The sequence below is a fragment of the Brachyhypopomus gauderio genome, chromosome 5, assembly GCF_052324685.1.
Source record: "Brachyhypopomus gauderio isolate BG-103 chromosome 5, BGAUD_0.2, whole genome shotgun sequence".
NCBI lineage: Eukaryota > Metazoa > Chordata > Actinopteri > Gymnotiformes > Hypopomidae > Brachyhypopomus > Brachyhypopomus gauderio.
The window spans coordinates 20,999,150-21,015,234 of NC_135215.1; the positions used below are offsets into that span (position 1 = coordinate 20,999,150).

General features: G+C 43.3%; 2 protein-coding genes across 2 annotated transcripts in view; both read right to left on the reverse strand.

Annotated features, from left to right (window-relative positions):
* The window catches only part of syn3 (synapsin III), a 108,256-nt gene that overhangs the window by 65,926 nt on the left and 26,245 nt on the right, over positions 1 to 16,085 (reverse strand). The window contains exon 4 of the mRNA XM_077006416.1: positions 12,336 to 12,427. Within this exon, the coding sequence (XP_076862531.1) occupies positions 12,336 to 12,427 (92 nt within the window). The remainder of the gene's footprint in view (positions 1 to 12,335; positions 12,428 to 16,085) is intronic.
* LOC143514793 (uncharacterized) lies at positions 785 to 8,005 on the reverse strand. The gene is made up of 3 exons (XM_077006415.1): positions 7,836 to 8,005; positions 1,218 to 7,524; positions 785 to 906 (listed from the first exon to the last, which is right to left on the reverse strand). The coding sequence occupies exon 2, from the start codon at positions 7,263 to 7,265 to the stop codon at positions 1,449 to 1,451; it is 5,817 nt and encodes a 1,938-aa protein (XP_076862530.1). The 5' UTR covers positions 7,266 to 7,524; positions 7,836 to 8,005; the 3' UTR covers positions 785 to 906; positions 1,218 to 1,448.

Consider the following 16,085-nt stretch of genomic DNA (forward strand, 5'->3'; position numbering starts at 1 on the left):
CTGGTAACGTATTGAATCATACATGTGGATCAGAGGTAAATAAACTGGATTTTTTTTTTCGGCGTGAGATATCGGAAGTGTGGCGTGAGAGCGTGTGAAAACGGTCAAATGCGTGTGTCTCACGCTCAATGCGTGAGAGTTGGCAACCCTGCTACCACATATCATTTCGGACAACACTGCAAAGAATGTCTCCACTGCCCGCATGTCAAGCGTGTGCTGCACACATCTGACCAATCACACGCAGCTTTCAATTAATAATGTGGTGGGAAAACACTGAGAAAAAAAGTCCACTTTTTTTGTGGAAACAGCAGGCAATTGGCCAAGCTGTATTGCATTCTATTTTGTGATAATTTAATAATTGGTTATAATAAAAGTTTTATTTATAAAGCATTGTTATGCAGCATTTTTACTCATCACAAGTGCTTAACAATGTCAATAATGTTATAAAATTAGGTTTAAGCTATTAATTAATAATGTAAAAATATATATGGGGAGCCGAAAAGAGCCGGCTCTCCACAGTAAGAAGAGCCATTAGAGCCGCATCTCAAAATAGAGCCGAAAATCCCATCACTACAAATAACATCCTAGATCTGAATGAATGAAATATTCTCATTGAATACTTTGTTCTGTACAAAGTTGAATGTGCTGACAACAAAATCACAAAAAATCATCAATGGAAATCAAATTTATTAACCAATGGAGGCCTGGATTTGGAGCCACACACAAAATTAAAGTGGAAAACACATTACAGGCTAGGGCTGAACGATTAATTGCATTTGCGATTGTACTGCCCTCGGTGCATGCAGCAATGCATCTAGACAGTCAGTTAACTCTTCTTGAATATCAAGACTCTGAGGAATGTTGTCTTCTTATCCACAGGTTTATTGACATCAAGGAAGTGTAAAACTAAACACACAAAAAGATATATCACTTATTCAGTGTAAGATGATTAATCAAAGTAAATTAAATGATACTGCACATGACTCAACTGTTACAGTTTTAACACAATTCAACTCAACCCAGTGACATGTAATATTTAAAGTATATTTATAACCATACTCTTAACTAGTTTATTACAGTAGCTTGGTCTGATTATGAATCAGCGGTAAACTAATACCTTAATCTTGCATAGGAACATTAGAAATGATCTAAGTCAACTTAACAAACTAGAAATACTGTGAACATAATACTCTATAATGAAATTAAACATAACATACCCACGATGCCACATTTAGAGCGAAGATGAATGCAGATGTGACTGGATTAACTGAGCACATTGATAACACTCAAACCCTCATTCTCCACCTAGCTTCCTGGTTAGTCACATGACATAGTGTGGCTGTATCTCTTAAAGGTACAGTCACCATATTCAAATACATTTACTAAACACTCGACAACACACTCCCCGCCTGGCATGACCTCATGCCACCGCTATTTCGCAACAGTCTTTAGTTCTTTGGAGAGAGGAGGAGTACTATTTCTGTGACAGGTCTAAGGAAGACTGAAGGTCCCCCTGCTCGGCAGACCCTCACCTCAACTTTTCGAACTTTGTCATCTTTGCTCGGAAAAGTCTGTGTCACAAGTCCAAGAGGCCATTCATTCCGTGGCATGTGAGTGTCCTTGAGGAGTACAATACTTCCTGGTTGGATGTTTGGATGAGTTACCAGCCACTTCCTACGTGACTGCAATGTTGGAAGAAACTGTTTCCGCCATCGGTCCCAGAAGGTGTTTGACAAATGCTGAACCTGGCGCCACTGATGTTTGTAGAGATCAGAAACTCCAAACTCTCCTGGAGGTACTGGTACAATGTTTACCTTCTGCGTGAGCAGAGCAGCAGGTGTCAGAATGAATGAATCTTCTGGGTCAGTCGTCACAGGAACCAGAGGTCTGGCGTTGACAATTGCTGTCACCTCTGACATAAACGTTGTTAGCACTTCATGGGTAAGTTTATCTTTCAGCTGTATGAACATGGAGTCAAGAATCCTTCTTACAACACCAATCATCCTCTCCCAGGTTCCACCGAAATGAGAGGCATGAGGAGGATTGAAAGTCCACACACATCCTTTGCTTGACAGGTAAGTTTTCACTGAGGTACTGTCAATGTTGGAAGGTATTCCCATCTCCTTGCAAGCACCGATGAAGTTGGTGCCACGATCTGAGTAGATGTGTTTGACAGGTCCGCGAACTGAAAGGAATCGTCTAAAGGCATTGATAAAGCTGGATGATTCAAGGGATTCAACAACTTCGATATGTATGGCCCTCACGCTCATGCAAGTGAATATTACAGCCCAGCGTTTGCTCTGTGCAAGACCACCTCTAGTTCGTCGTGAACAGATGATCCAAGGACCAAAGACATCAAGTCCAACATGTGTAAAGGGAGGATCTGTAGACAGACGAGCTGCCGGTAGGTCAGCCATTTTCTGACTACTAACAGGAGCTCTAAGACGTCTGCAGATCACACACTGATGAATGACGCTGCTCGTTTTCCTCTTCCCACCAATTATCCAGAAGCCAGCTGACCGGATGGCACCTTCAGTAAAGAGTCGGCCCTGGTGATGTACCTGCTCATGGTGGTGACGGATGATCAAAGTTGCTATATGATGGTTTCCTGGTATAATCACTGGAGTTTTTTCACATTGACTTATGTTGGAATGTTGAAGACGACCCCCGACCTTTAACAGGCCGTCTATGGCAACGAAGGGGTCCAAGTTCTTCAAAGGGCTGTTAGAAGGAATTTTTTTCTGTTCCTGGATACACCTGATCTCCTGGCAATAGGTCTCCTCTTGTACCGTTTTAATGATTACGGTTGAAGCTTGATTTCTCTCCTCAACACTGACATCCGCCTTACAGTAATGCCAGCCTCTACATGAGTCATTTTCAGTAGCCTTGACGTGAAAGAGATGTGCTATGTGCACAAGGCGGGCCATCGCACAGGTGAGTGACTTCCAGGAGGAAAACCTGACAAATCTTTGGGAACCCAGATGGTCAGGGGGTGTTGTTGTGCTCAAGGTTGACACTAGAGGTCGCACTTCTGAATCTATATCTGGCTCAATCAGGTTGTAACTTCTCTCTAAGCCCGTTGGTTCGGGTAAGTACAGAAACTTAGGTCCAACCAGCCAGTTGGTGTGGATGAGTTGCCCAGCAGCAACAAAACGAGTTGCATGATCTGCTGGATTCTGATCTGTTGGTACGAAGTACCACTGGTTCGGATTAGACGATCTTCTGATCCGTAATACCCGATTACTGACGTAGACGTAGAACCGCCTGGTTTCATTATGGATGTAGCCCAACACCACTTTACTATCTGTATAGTACGATACAGCATCGAGCTGGAAGTTCAGTTCTGTGGACACTAGGTCGGCTAGCTCAATGGCAAGCACAGCTGCACAGAGCTCCAGCCTGGGGATTGTATGCTCTGGACGTGGGGCTAGCTTGGCCTTTCCCATGACAAACCCAACCTGATTGTTACGCTCAGAGTCTGTAACTTTCAAGTATGCTACTGCCGCAATAGCCTTTGTCGATGCATCACAGAAAACGCACAATTCTTTTCTGTCAGCTGCTGAAGGTGACATTTTGGTGTATAGTCTGGGAATTGAAAGATGAGAGAGTTCAGTCAAAGATGCTCTCCATGCTAACCAGACTTCTTCCCTTTCTTTTGGTAGGGGTGCGTCCCAATCTATACTACCCACTGTGAGCTCTCTTAAGATTGCCTTGCCCTGTATAGTGATGGGTGCTGCAAAGCCAAGAGGATCATAAAGACTGTTAATCATAGATAAGACACCACGTCGGGTGTACGGCCTTACCTCCTCTGAAACACTGAAATGGAAACAGTCCGTCTGGAGATTCCAAACGAGTCCAAGACTGCGTTGCATAGGAAGCTGATCAACATCCAGATTTAGCTCTTTTAGGTCACTCGCACGATCAGATGGTGGGAAGGCTTCCATGACCTCCTTGCTATTTGCTGCAATCTTGTGCAGTCTCAGATTTGACTTCAAGAGTACCTCTTGTGTTCTTTTGAGCAGGCTGATGGCAGCCTCATTTGTGGGAAGAGACTTCAGCCCGTCATCAACATAGAAGTCATGCGTCACAAAGTGCTGAACATCATGGTCAACAGGAAACTCACCACCTTGAACAGACTGATGCAAACCGTTGATGGCCACTGCAGGGGATGGTCTATTGCCGAAGACATGAACTCTCATACGATAATCTACAATGTTCTTAGAGAGGTCATTGTCCTCGTACCAAAGGAAGCGTAAGAAGTTCCTGTCCTCCTCTTTGACTAAAAAACAGTAGAACATCTGCTCGATGTCTGCCGTGAAGGCAACTGCTTCTTCTCTGAAGCGGATCAGGACTCCGAGAAGTGCATTATTTAGATCAGGTCCAGTTAACAGCACGTCATTAAGGGATATGCCATTGAACTGGGCGCTCGAGTCGAAAACGACCCGAATTTGTTTTGGCTTTCTCGGGTGGTAAACACCGAATGTGGGTAAATACCACCTTTCTTCCTCCTCACTGAGTGGAGGAGCTAACTCTGCATGGTTATTCTCTAACATTCTACCCATGAAGCTCAGAAAATGCTCTCTCATTTCGGGTTTTTTGTCAAGGTTGCGTTTGAGAGATGTGACGCGTTTCAATGCTTGAGACCTATTGTTGGGAAGCCGTGGACGCGGATGTTTAAACGGCAATGGCGCTATCCAACTATTGTTTAAGTCTTTGCGAAGCTCTTTCTGCATTATCTTCATGAAGTATGCGTCCTGAATCGAAGGTGCTACTTGGTTATCGTCTTTGGTTCTCTGAAAGACTGAGCATCCTAGGTGGTCAGCCTCACACATGGATGCCTCCTCTAAGCATGCTGGCAGGTGTTTGCTGGTTGAGAGTCCGCCATAATTTTCCTTCACATGAAACACGTTTGGACATCGTCGGAAGAGAGAGGGGCGTCCAAGTTCAGAGGTAGCAGTGAAGAATGTACAAACTGCTGGTGGTTTGTGTACATTGCCCAGGCATACGTTGCCCACTACCACCCACCCCAAGTCCAACTTCTGTGCGTAAGGCGCATTGTGAGTGCCATTAACCTGTTTACGGACCTTGTGAACACGAAGTATGTCGCGGCCTAGGAGAAGCATGATTGGGGCATTTGGATCGACCTCTGGGATAAGATGTGCCAATGACTTCAAATGAGGATGGTGGAGCGCTACATCGGGAGTTGGAATCTCGTCCCTATTGTTCGGGATGTCGTTACATTCTATAAGGCTTGGTAATGAGAGACGAACAGTTCCATCTAGGGATTCCACTTCATAGCCTGTAGCTCTTCTTCCTGATACTTGCTTCACTCCACTGCATGTTCTTAAAGTATACGGAGAACTCAAACTTGAGTCGCTGAAGACATCAAAGAAATGTGAGGTGACTAGAGATCTGTTGCTCTGATCGTCTAGTATGGCATAGACTCTCTTTGCCTTATTCCTTAACCCAGAAGGATAAACCTTTACGAGGCTTATTTTAGAGCATGATCTGTTAGAGAGATCTCCCCCACAAACTTGAGTACACTGAGTGTTGACCTGTGACTGAAGGGAGAGTTCGCTCTCCCCGCCGTGCTCCAATGGAGGATCTACCTCTGCTGCCCAAGGTGCTGGCCCGGGGTGTAATACTGTAGGATGCCTTTCGCTATTGCATTCAGCGCACTGAATTTTGGCTGAGCAGTTCCTTGCTACATGCAGTGTGGAGGCGCAACATTTAAAGCAAACATGGTTCTCCTTCAAGAAGCTCTTACGATCTTCGATAGGCTTCTCCCTAAATGCTCGGCATTTGCGCAGTGGGTGTGGCTTTTTGTGAAGAAGACACATTTTGTTGAAGTCGTCGGGCTTTGAGAACAGCTCATTCATTTTGGGACTCATTTTTGAGATAACCTCGGTTTTATGTGTGGAAACCTCTTTATGTCTGTGCGACTTCCAAGCTGCCCTCTCATCTCTTGGGTCACTCTCCTCTCGAGTGCTGAGATTGAAACTTGGATCGTTCCGAATGCTTGCCTCTTGACTGATGAAATACACAAAGTAGCCAAATGGTGGATATGAAACCTGATATCTTTGTTTGTATGCTGAACCTACTGAGGCCCATTTTTCCTGTAGGTTACAGGGAAGTTTCCGCAAGACCGGATTGATGCCTCTTGCCGTGTCGAGGAAGGCAAGGCCAGGTAAGTCTCCTTCATCCTTGGCAGCCAGGAGTTCACTCAGTAGATCACTCAACTTGATCAACTTAGAATAGTCTTGGTGTGTTATTTTGGGAAAGGTCTCTATCCTTTTGAAGAGGGCATCTTCTATAATTTCAGCAGCGCCATACATTTGGTCAAGCCGGTTCCAAATCATTGCCAGTCCTGCATCTGGGCGGTTTATGTGGATTGCTCTAATTCGTTCCACATGTTCAGCCGAATCTTTGCCTAGCCACTTAAGTAGTAGGTCCATCTCCTCACTGGATGTCAGACATAAACCGTGTATGGCAGACTCAAATGACCGTTTCCAAGCTCTATAGTTTTGAGGTTTGTCATTAAACCTGAGTAAGCCTGTAGATACAAGCTCCCGTCGAGCCAGATATCTCATGAAGTCATTCACACTTACATCGTCGACTTTAGGACTTGAATATGATGATGGAGGGGGATGAACACCTCTGCTCACTTGTGGCATGGCGGGTTGTGTTGGAGCGAGAGGGTCATGCTCGAACCGGACTGCGTTTTTTTTCTGAATATGCTCTTGCCAGTCGTGAGGCAGCTGTGAGTTCTGGCGAAGGGGCTGAGCTACGCGATCATCTTGATTTGGAATTAGTGGCTTAGCATCTGGCATGAGGCTCATAGGTGTAGCGTCGGTGTCTTGCTGTGCATTTGAAGGGAGAGTGACTTGTTGATGTTCTTCATCCAACTGTTGTCCTTGGTTGAAAACGTACTCTGTTGTTCGATTGATGGCTTCTAAGGGAGCTATTTCTCTATTATACTGGTCATTGGGTAGGTTTATTAAATCAGTCGCTGATTCCAATGCTTCAGCTTCAGCAACAGCTGCAGCGGTTTCTTTTTTTACATTGAGAATTTCAATCGACACTTCTAATTTGGCCATTTTAAGTTTTAAATCAGCTTCCTGTTCGACGAAGGCGAGGCGTGCTTTCGCTGCTTCCGCCTTTGCTCTTGCTTTCGCGGCAGCAGACCCTGTGCTCGAGGCTCTTGATCGCACAGAGGAGCATGAAACTTGAGATCGTGTCTCCCATGTTGCTGATTTCTCTGTCATTATTGCCAATTTTGTTATAATGACTTAGAGGGATGGATGTTATACTGAAATATTTATGAGCTAGATGTAAGGATGTGTATTTATGTCGTCCAGCTTATTCTGCGATGTCTAGCCCGTTGAGAAGCCGTGGTTTTACTGTACTGCCCTCGGTGCATGCAGCAATGCATCTAGACAGTCAGTTAACTCTTCTTGAATATCAAGACTCTGAGGAATGTTGTCTTCTTATCCACAGGTTTATTGACATCAAGGAAGTGTAAAACTAAACACACAAAAAGATATATCACTTATTCAGTGTAAGATGATTAATCAAAGTAAATTAAATGATACTGCACATGACTCAACTGTTACAGTTTTAACACAATTCAACTCAACCCAGTGACATGTAATATTTAAAGTATATTTATAACCATACTCTTAACTAGTTTATTACAGTAGCTTGGTCTGATTATGAATCAGCGGTAAACTAATACCTTAATCTTGCATAGGAACATTAGAAATGATCTAAGTCAACTTAACAAACTAGAAATACTGTGAACATAATACTCTATAATGAAATTAAACATAACATACCCACGATGCCACATTTAGAGCGAAGATGAATGCAGATGTGACTGGATTAACTGAGCACATTGATAACACTCAAACCCTCATTCTCCACCTAGCTTCCTGGTTAGTCACATGACATAGTGTGGCTGTATCTCTTAAAGGTACAGTCACCATATTCAAATACATTTACTAAACACTCGACAACACAGCGATAATCTCGCGATATTTTAAAACGCGATTCTCTAATCGCAAAGGCTGCGATTTAAACTAGTCACGTGACTTTGGAGCGAGCCGAGCCGAGGACGAATGGAGCAAACCCGAGCAGGAGGCAGGGAGGTGGAGAAGTGAAGTTAACACAGCGCACTTTAACTTGTTGCACAATGGCTTCAGGCTCGACAGAAGCTGACACAACTGAAAGTCTAATACCAAAGAGGGGCAGCACATCAATTGTGTGAAATTACTTTGGCTTTTAAAAAGATGCTGCTCAACGTCAGGTACTGTGTAAAACGTGCCTTGCTACTGTCGCTACGACGCGAGGAAACACTACAAACCTTCTTCAGCATTTAAAAAAACACCACAAATCCTCGTATGATATTTGTAAGGCTAAAATGCCAACAACCAGTGCTGCATCTTCAAATACGCAAAAGTGTTTCTCTGTGCTTATACAGCCTTAGTACGCGGTGAGCAGCGAACTACCGTAAACACGCATATAGGCGCAATAAGATTTAAAGCATGGATGAATCGCAAAAGTGCGGATAGCTTGACCGCGGTCCAGCAGACAGGGTTCACTGACCGAACCGTTTGAAAGTGTAACTCCTTATGGATATAATTCGAAGCGGCACGCTGAAATAACTCGGGCAGTAACGGAGTTCATAGTGAAAGACATGATGTCCGTTAATATAGTGAACAAGCCCGGCTTCATGGCTTTGTTAAACACACTGGATATGCGCTACCAAATGCCCTCACGCACATATTTTAGCCAAGTTGCTATACCTGCAGGGTTGCCAACTCTCACGCATTGAGCGTCTTAGACTAAAAAGTTACTCGTTCGCTCTGGCGCCAACCACAGGCGATCGATCACGCTATAATAATAATGCTTAAATTTAGTCCATTTTACCCCCCCCCCCCCCCCATAACAAATTACGTTCGCCACCCACTCCAGGTTCAAGTCTCACTCCAAGCGATCTTGAAAAGTTGCCAACCCTGAATCTGAGCTGTATAAAAAATGCCGAAACAGAGTTTCCTGAAAACAGTGGGAAAATATCGCGATTTTAAATCGCAATCGCAATTTATAGATAAAAAATTGCAATTAGATTATTTTCCAAAATCGTTCAGCCCTACTACAGGCTGATCCAACTTTGATGTAATGTCCTTAAAACAAGTCTAAATGAGGCTCAGTATTGTGTGTGGCCTCCACGTGCCTGCATGACCTCCCTCCAACGCCTGGGCATGCTCCTGATGAGGTGGCGGATGGTCTCCTGAGGGATCTCCTCCCAGACCTGGACTAAAGCATCCGCCAACTCCTGGACAGTCTGTGGTGCCACGTGACGTTGGTGGATGGAGCGAGACATGGTGTCCCAGATGTGCTCAATCAGATTCAGGTCTGGGGAACGGGCGGGCCAGTCCATAGCTTCAATGCCTTCATCTTGCAGGAACTGCTGACACACTCCAGCCACATGAGGTCTAGCATTGTCCTGCATTAGGAGGAACCCAGGGCCAACCGCACCAGCACATGGTCTCACAAGGGGTCTGAGGATCTCATCTCGGTACCTAATGGCAGTAAGGCTACCTCTGGTGAGCACATGGAGGGCTGTGCGTCCCTCCAAAGAAATGCCACTCCACACCATTACTGACCCACTGACAAACCGGTCATGCTGAAGGATGTTGCAGGCAGCAGATCGCACTCCACGGCGTCTCCAGACTGTCACGTCTGTCACATGTGCTCAGTGTGAACCTGCTTTCATCTGTGAAGAGCACAAGGGGCCAGTGGCGAATTTGCCAATCCTGTTGTTCTCTGGCAAATGCCAAGCGTCCTGCACGGTGTTGGGCTGTGAGCACAACCCCCATCTGTGGACGTCGGGCCCTCATACCATTCTCATGGAGTCAGTTTCTAACTGTTTGTGCAGACTAGGGTTGCAGCGGTAACCGGTTTCACGGTATAACGCGGTATTAAAATGCACGGTTATCATACCATGTGCGTTTGCTTATTACCGGTAAAAGGCAAGCCAGCGGAGAAACTCACCCGCGCATGCGCAACTCCGCTCCGGTTCAGCTACTCAGCACACAGCAGTGAGAATAGGTCGTGCACCTCTCAAATTTTGTAACTTCGCGCGCCACGTCTCAACGTAATGAAAAAGTCATGTTTGCAGGCTTCATACAATATTATAATGTGGAATTTAAGCACTTGTACATCACTTTCAAGGTCCATTTCAATATTTCCCAGCACGTTAAACTCAATTAAGTTAAATATTTATACATATACTCAAAACGACTTTTATCACATTATTTAATGGTTGTTTATTTTCAAAACGCCCAATCTCAACGTCTTCACGTTCTCTCATGTTTCGTCCTGGAATTACAAGAGGCTCGTATTTGTTAACGTAATACAAGAGAACTGTTCAGTCAGACAGATATTTGTTGTGAAACAAAGTAGCGGCAAGTATGAACGTGCGAGGTGTGCGGAGTCGCGCACTACGGTCACTCGCGAAAGTATAAACCTAGCTTTTTAAGGTCCTTGCTTTCAATGGATGTGAAAGACGCCATTAATTTACATGCATTCATTTTCTAATTCTGACGTGCCTGTTTTTCATATGTTAAAACCAGACTCGTGTGAAAGCCTTAAAATTGTGAGGATCATGTCAGAAATAAATCCTCTCTTTCTGCAGTATCTGGTTATATTCCAACTTGGCAGTAAAACGGACATTTTTGATCAGTTGTTGATCAGACACTGACCCAGGCTCAGTTTATCAGATATTAAATAATTTAAACTTAAATAATTGTAGGCCTACTGAAATCCATGATCTAGGTTTCTCTAATTTTGCAGTATTTATATAAACAGGTGTACAGCTTATTTTTTTAAGGAGACATTTTGTATACAATAGTTAAGGTTTTTACAATAAATACTTTATTGAACAAAATTGTAATTTCTTTAAGGGGCAGTGTATCTTTTAATAATATATGTAACAATATGTGATACCGTGATAACCGTGATACCGCGGTATTTTCTGAGATTGTTATCATACCGTGAAAATCTCATACCGTTGCAACCCTAGTGCAGACACATGCACATTTGTGGACTGCTGGAGGTCATTTTGCAGGGCTCTGGCAGTGCTCCTCCTGTTCCTTCTTGCACAAAGGCGGAGGTAGCAGTCCTGCTGCTGGGTTGTTGTCCTCCTACGGCCTTCATCACATCTCCTGGTGTACTGGCCTGTCTCCTGGTAGTGCCTCCAGCCTCTGGACACTACGCTGACAGACACAGCAAACCTTCTTGCCACAGCTCACATTGATGTGCCATCCTGGATGAGCTGCACTACCTGAGTGGGTTATAGAGTCCGTCTCATGCTACCACGAGTGTGAAAGGACCACCAACATTCAAAAGTGACCAAAACATCAGCCAGAAAGCATAGGTACTGAGAAGTGGTCTGTGGTCCCCACCTGCAGAACCACTCCTTTATAGGGGGTCTTGCTAATTGCCTCTCATTTCTACCTGTTGTCTATTCCATTTGCACAACAGCAGGTGAAATTGATTCACAATCCGTGTTGCTTCCTAACTGAACAGGTTGGTTTCACAGAAGTGTGGTTGACTTGAAGTTATATTGTGTTGTTTAAGTGTTCCCTTTATTTTTTTAGCAGTGTAGATTTAGTACTTGAAATTTTCTTATGTATTTATTAAAACAGCAATATATTGATGGATCGCGCTGTCCCATTTCTTACCACAGTCCAAACACATGCCGTCAGGTGACGTACACCAACACTTTCTGACATCTATCACAACAAGCAAATGGTAGACGATTTCCATCTCCATTAATTACAATGGAATATGACTTCCATACATCAGACTTTCCTGTAGCTGGCTTAATTGTGGTGTATTCGCCTGTTTTGAATTTGAATTGAATTTTCCACAGCTGAAACTGGTTGACCATCTACAGTCTCTGCCATTTCGGTATCAAAATGACAAAATGACGCACACTTCATATTCACGTGATCAGTTGCTTAGCCAATATTTTGAATTCGTTTATTGCTTACTTACTGAATGATTAGTTGTTTTCGTCCTGTTCCTTATGCATGGAAATCATTGCGTTGTTATTATTATAATTTTCTAGACTATTAATTTGCGGAATTTTTCTACATGTATATGTGGTCCCGCTCCCGCATCGCTTGGACTAATTAAACTCCCACTCCCGCCAATAACAATTAAATTCTGTCCCGCGCCGCAAGATATTCTGTCGGGTCCCGCGGGATTACCGCGGGAGTGCAGACCTCTACCGTGGAGATCTCTTCATAAGGACTATGTTAAGTTCTTACCTGACAACTTTGGTGCCAGCTCGTGGGACCTGCACATTGACCATGCAGCCAGTGGTAACACTGGATGCCAGATTGATTTCTGAAAATTCAGCCTGTGGAAAAAAAAATGCAGAAAATTGTATTCAATATTTGATTTGATATATGATTTCATGAAGAACACAGAGTAGGGATTTCCTTTGTCATCATATTATGGAAAATAACAACTGGTCACCTGAAATAATGACAATCCCTGAAATGTGTAGGACAGATCCATTTTTTTAACTAAACGTACAGGGCACAAATATGTTCTTATGCATGAGACAGCATGCAGTGGTATGTAAACCCCTGAACATCACTCTTCCAAGACAGTCATTCCAGAGCCTTTTAATGTGAGGGAGAAGGCCAAACTGAGTTAGCTCTTTCTGCCTGGCTAAGGCCTTGTGACGATCTGTAACCAGGCAACCTTAATGGCTTAATCAAGCTCAGAAAATTACACCCAGTGGGAGGAAGGAGATTGTTTGCCTGGGAAAGACAGCTGAAATGGACAGACAGGAAAGGAAATTATAGGACTATAAATGCAAGCAGGAAGAAGTGACATTATATTATTTTATCTTGAGGAATACAAGTTGAGATCACATCAATCTATATCAGACAAGACTAACATGCTCTGCTCTTCTAGTTCCTTGAATGGATCACTGAACTGAATGACTTGATTAGGTGCAATGGGGCTGTAATCCAGTCACTTTTACCCACACAGGAATGAAGAGAAAAAATCTACAGACTCGGCCACTGAAGCACAATATTTTGGTACAATACACACAGCAATAATGTATATTTCGTATCCAAGTAGGTTGTGGGCTTCATGGTGTTTAAACAAGTACATTTAATCTCATATGCAAAAGAGATGTCCTAAAATATTTGAAATGACAATAGAATGTTAATTAATTAATTTGAGAGTATTATGGTAATATACATAAACATTTATATCAAATTAACAAAACAACCATTTTTTGCATACATGATGAACAGTAATAGTGAACTTTCAAGTTCCTTTTATTCTATTTATGACTGTAACTTCAAGAGGTGTCTAAGCTTTTATTGCAGACAGACTGGCAGAGGCCTGTCATTAACAACTGCTGTACTACACACTGCAGTGGAAGTCATGATGAACTGACAGCATATGGTTTGTTCTAAAATATGCCATTCATGTAGTGACAATTCCAGAAGCTCCACTTTAAAAGTGATTAACAGGTACATCATGCTAAATATATCATGCTTTGTAGCATTTTAGACAGAAGTAATATAAGCAGTATCTGAAACATTGGCTTGTAAATCTAAATCAAATGAACCATATTTTGTTTAGTTTTTTATATAGCCTACCTATTTTTATGATATTTTATTCACAAGCATTTGTTGTGTTTATCTCATATATTAAGGATGCGAGCATCACTTGGTGTGCCTCAAGAACCTGCATTTGGTCCTGTGTTGTTTCGTATATTCGCTGTTGAGACAGAACTGAAAGCAACATTAGGAACCTGCATTTGGCCCTGTGCCTTTTCAGATCCTCTATGTAGAGAAAGCGCTGAAAGCAACATCTGTGCACTCCTCTTCATTCATTTTGCCAATGGAATATCTTAAAGATGCACGCAGCCCACTCATAAACACATATACACATACTGAGTTCATAAGCACCCCAAACGCACAGGCACAATCTCTTAGTGGGAGCCTACGCAGACATTGTCTGTGACCAGATAAAACCAGAGAGTGGGCACTTGTTGGGCAAGAAACTGTAGCGTCTCAAATCCAGCAGCAATTGGCTGGCGTGCTAAGAAAGGGAACCATCAGTCAACCCCGTTGGCTGACTAGCACAGAACAAGTCACATCAGTCAACCCTATTGGTCGAGGGATGAGCTGTGCATCAGCATGGGGCAAGATTCAGGCTGCCATAGTTACAGTCAGGGTAACACATTCAGGCGGCTTTTGGACCCGTTCCTGCACTGGGAAAGGAAAACAGGAAGGGGGTCCATGAGACAAATGCTGTTTCCCTCCACTTTAACCAGCACTGCTATCTGTATTGATGTCATCTAGTGGTAGACCTCTGAGCTGGCAGGACTAATATGAAGCTGGCCAAGAAGAGAAAGGAGACCATATTTGAAGAGCATTAACATCATTTCTGCAATTATTTCCAATTTTGGCCTTTGCCAGAAAAGCCCTTTTTAGATAACATGTAACATTTTGCTTGTAGAAAAGTGGTGACGTGTGTACTCCTGTATTTATTTAGATTTATGCACATTGATCCTGCACTTACTCATGATCATTCTCTTAAATGTAATCATCCCTGTCATTTTAGAATTGTATATTAATACAATTCTATCTGAAGTGAAATGAAATTCACAGAATTCACAAGAAAGCTCCCAAAACTGCTGAGTCTGCAGAATCCTTGATTGCTCTGTATGGTTTGTCATGGAGTTCATTGTAGCTGTGAAGGAATTATCCATAGTAGCTGAAAGTGTTTATTAGTGGCTGTGGATGAGGTCAGCACAGGCTATTTGGGAAAATGCAGCATAAATTGGACTGGCTGAATCTTTATGGTGTCTCAGGTACATAAATGACTGGGCAGAGCACTTGTCATGTCTGGAATGGTAGATCCAGATGGTGTACACATGTTCATGTTATGTTAATGTTTGTTGGCTGACACCTATGTGAATGTCTGCATATGACGCCTGCATATGTTTGCAGATATGCAGACACAGATCCTCGCAAAAAGATTGCAAAAGGATAAACTGGTGTTTAAGAAGTGTTTGGTGGACAAAATCCATATGGAATTGGCAGCACTTTTACTGCCTTTACTGTGCTAGTGAGGCTGGGGACAGCCTTAGTGGATTGAGAGGGCATATTGGATCTTATGGATTTGTGAGTGATTGGCTGCATTTGGGCAGCACAGTGGGTAAGTATTGGCAGTTTAATTCAGTGTGTATTAATGTGCTGGTATAGGACACAAAGTCCATATAGAACTGGTGTCACTGTGCATGCATTAATAGTGTCAGTATGTCTGGGTATGACCTTAAGTTACCAAGGAAGCCATATGGGTTTACATTTAAAGATGTTTGTTAAGTGATATGTCTGTGGTTTAAAAATGAGCTTGGGGGAAGGGGGGGGGGCTAGATCTGGGGCACCAGACAGCACTGTTAAGCATTCTAGAATTATCCTGGGCTTAATTCAGTGAATCACTAATGAAGGGAGGTGCCTACTGTGAAGAAGGTTATTATGAGTTACATGAGAGGGCTGGGTCCTATGTGAAACCCTGACAGTTTGGCTTAGGATATTTGACATCTAATCTTGTTCGTATCTACATTTATTGTTGACAGTTGTGGGCGGGACTTAGGTATGGCAATTGTAACCTGAGATGGGATGAGTTAGTATTTTTCTTCAGGAAATCAGTTGTGATCCTTAGTCCCATGGAGTGTAAGGAAGCTTGGAGAGACAAGGCCAGGTCTCAGGCAAGGACTGACAAGACAAAGAAACACTCAGGCAAAGAAAGGCTGACAAAAAGAGTAATGGTGTGCCTGAACTCCAGTCTGTGCATTTTCTGCAAGAACCACAAAATGTCAGTCATTCTCATCTGAAACCCATTCGTGTGCCTCATACATGGCAACAGATTTGTTATCCACCCCTCCCAATACAGAACCACACACGCATACACACACACTCTCTCTCTCTCTCTCTCTCTCTCTCTCTCTCTCTCTCTCTCTCTCTCTCTCTCTCTCTCTC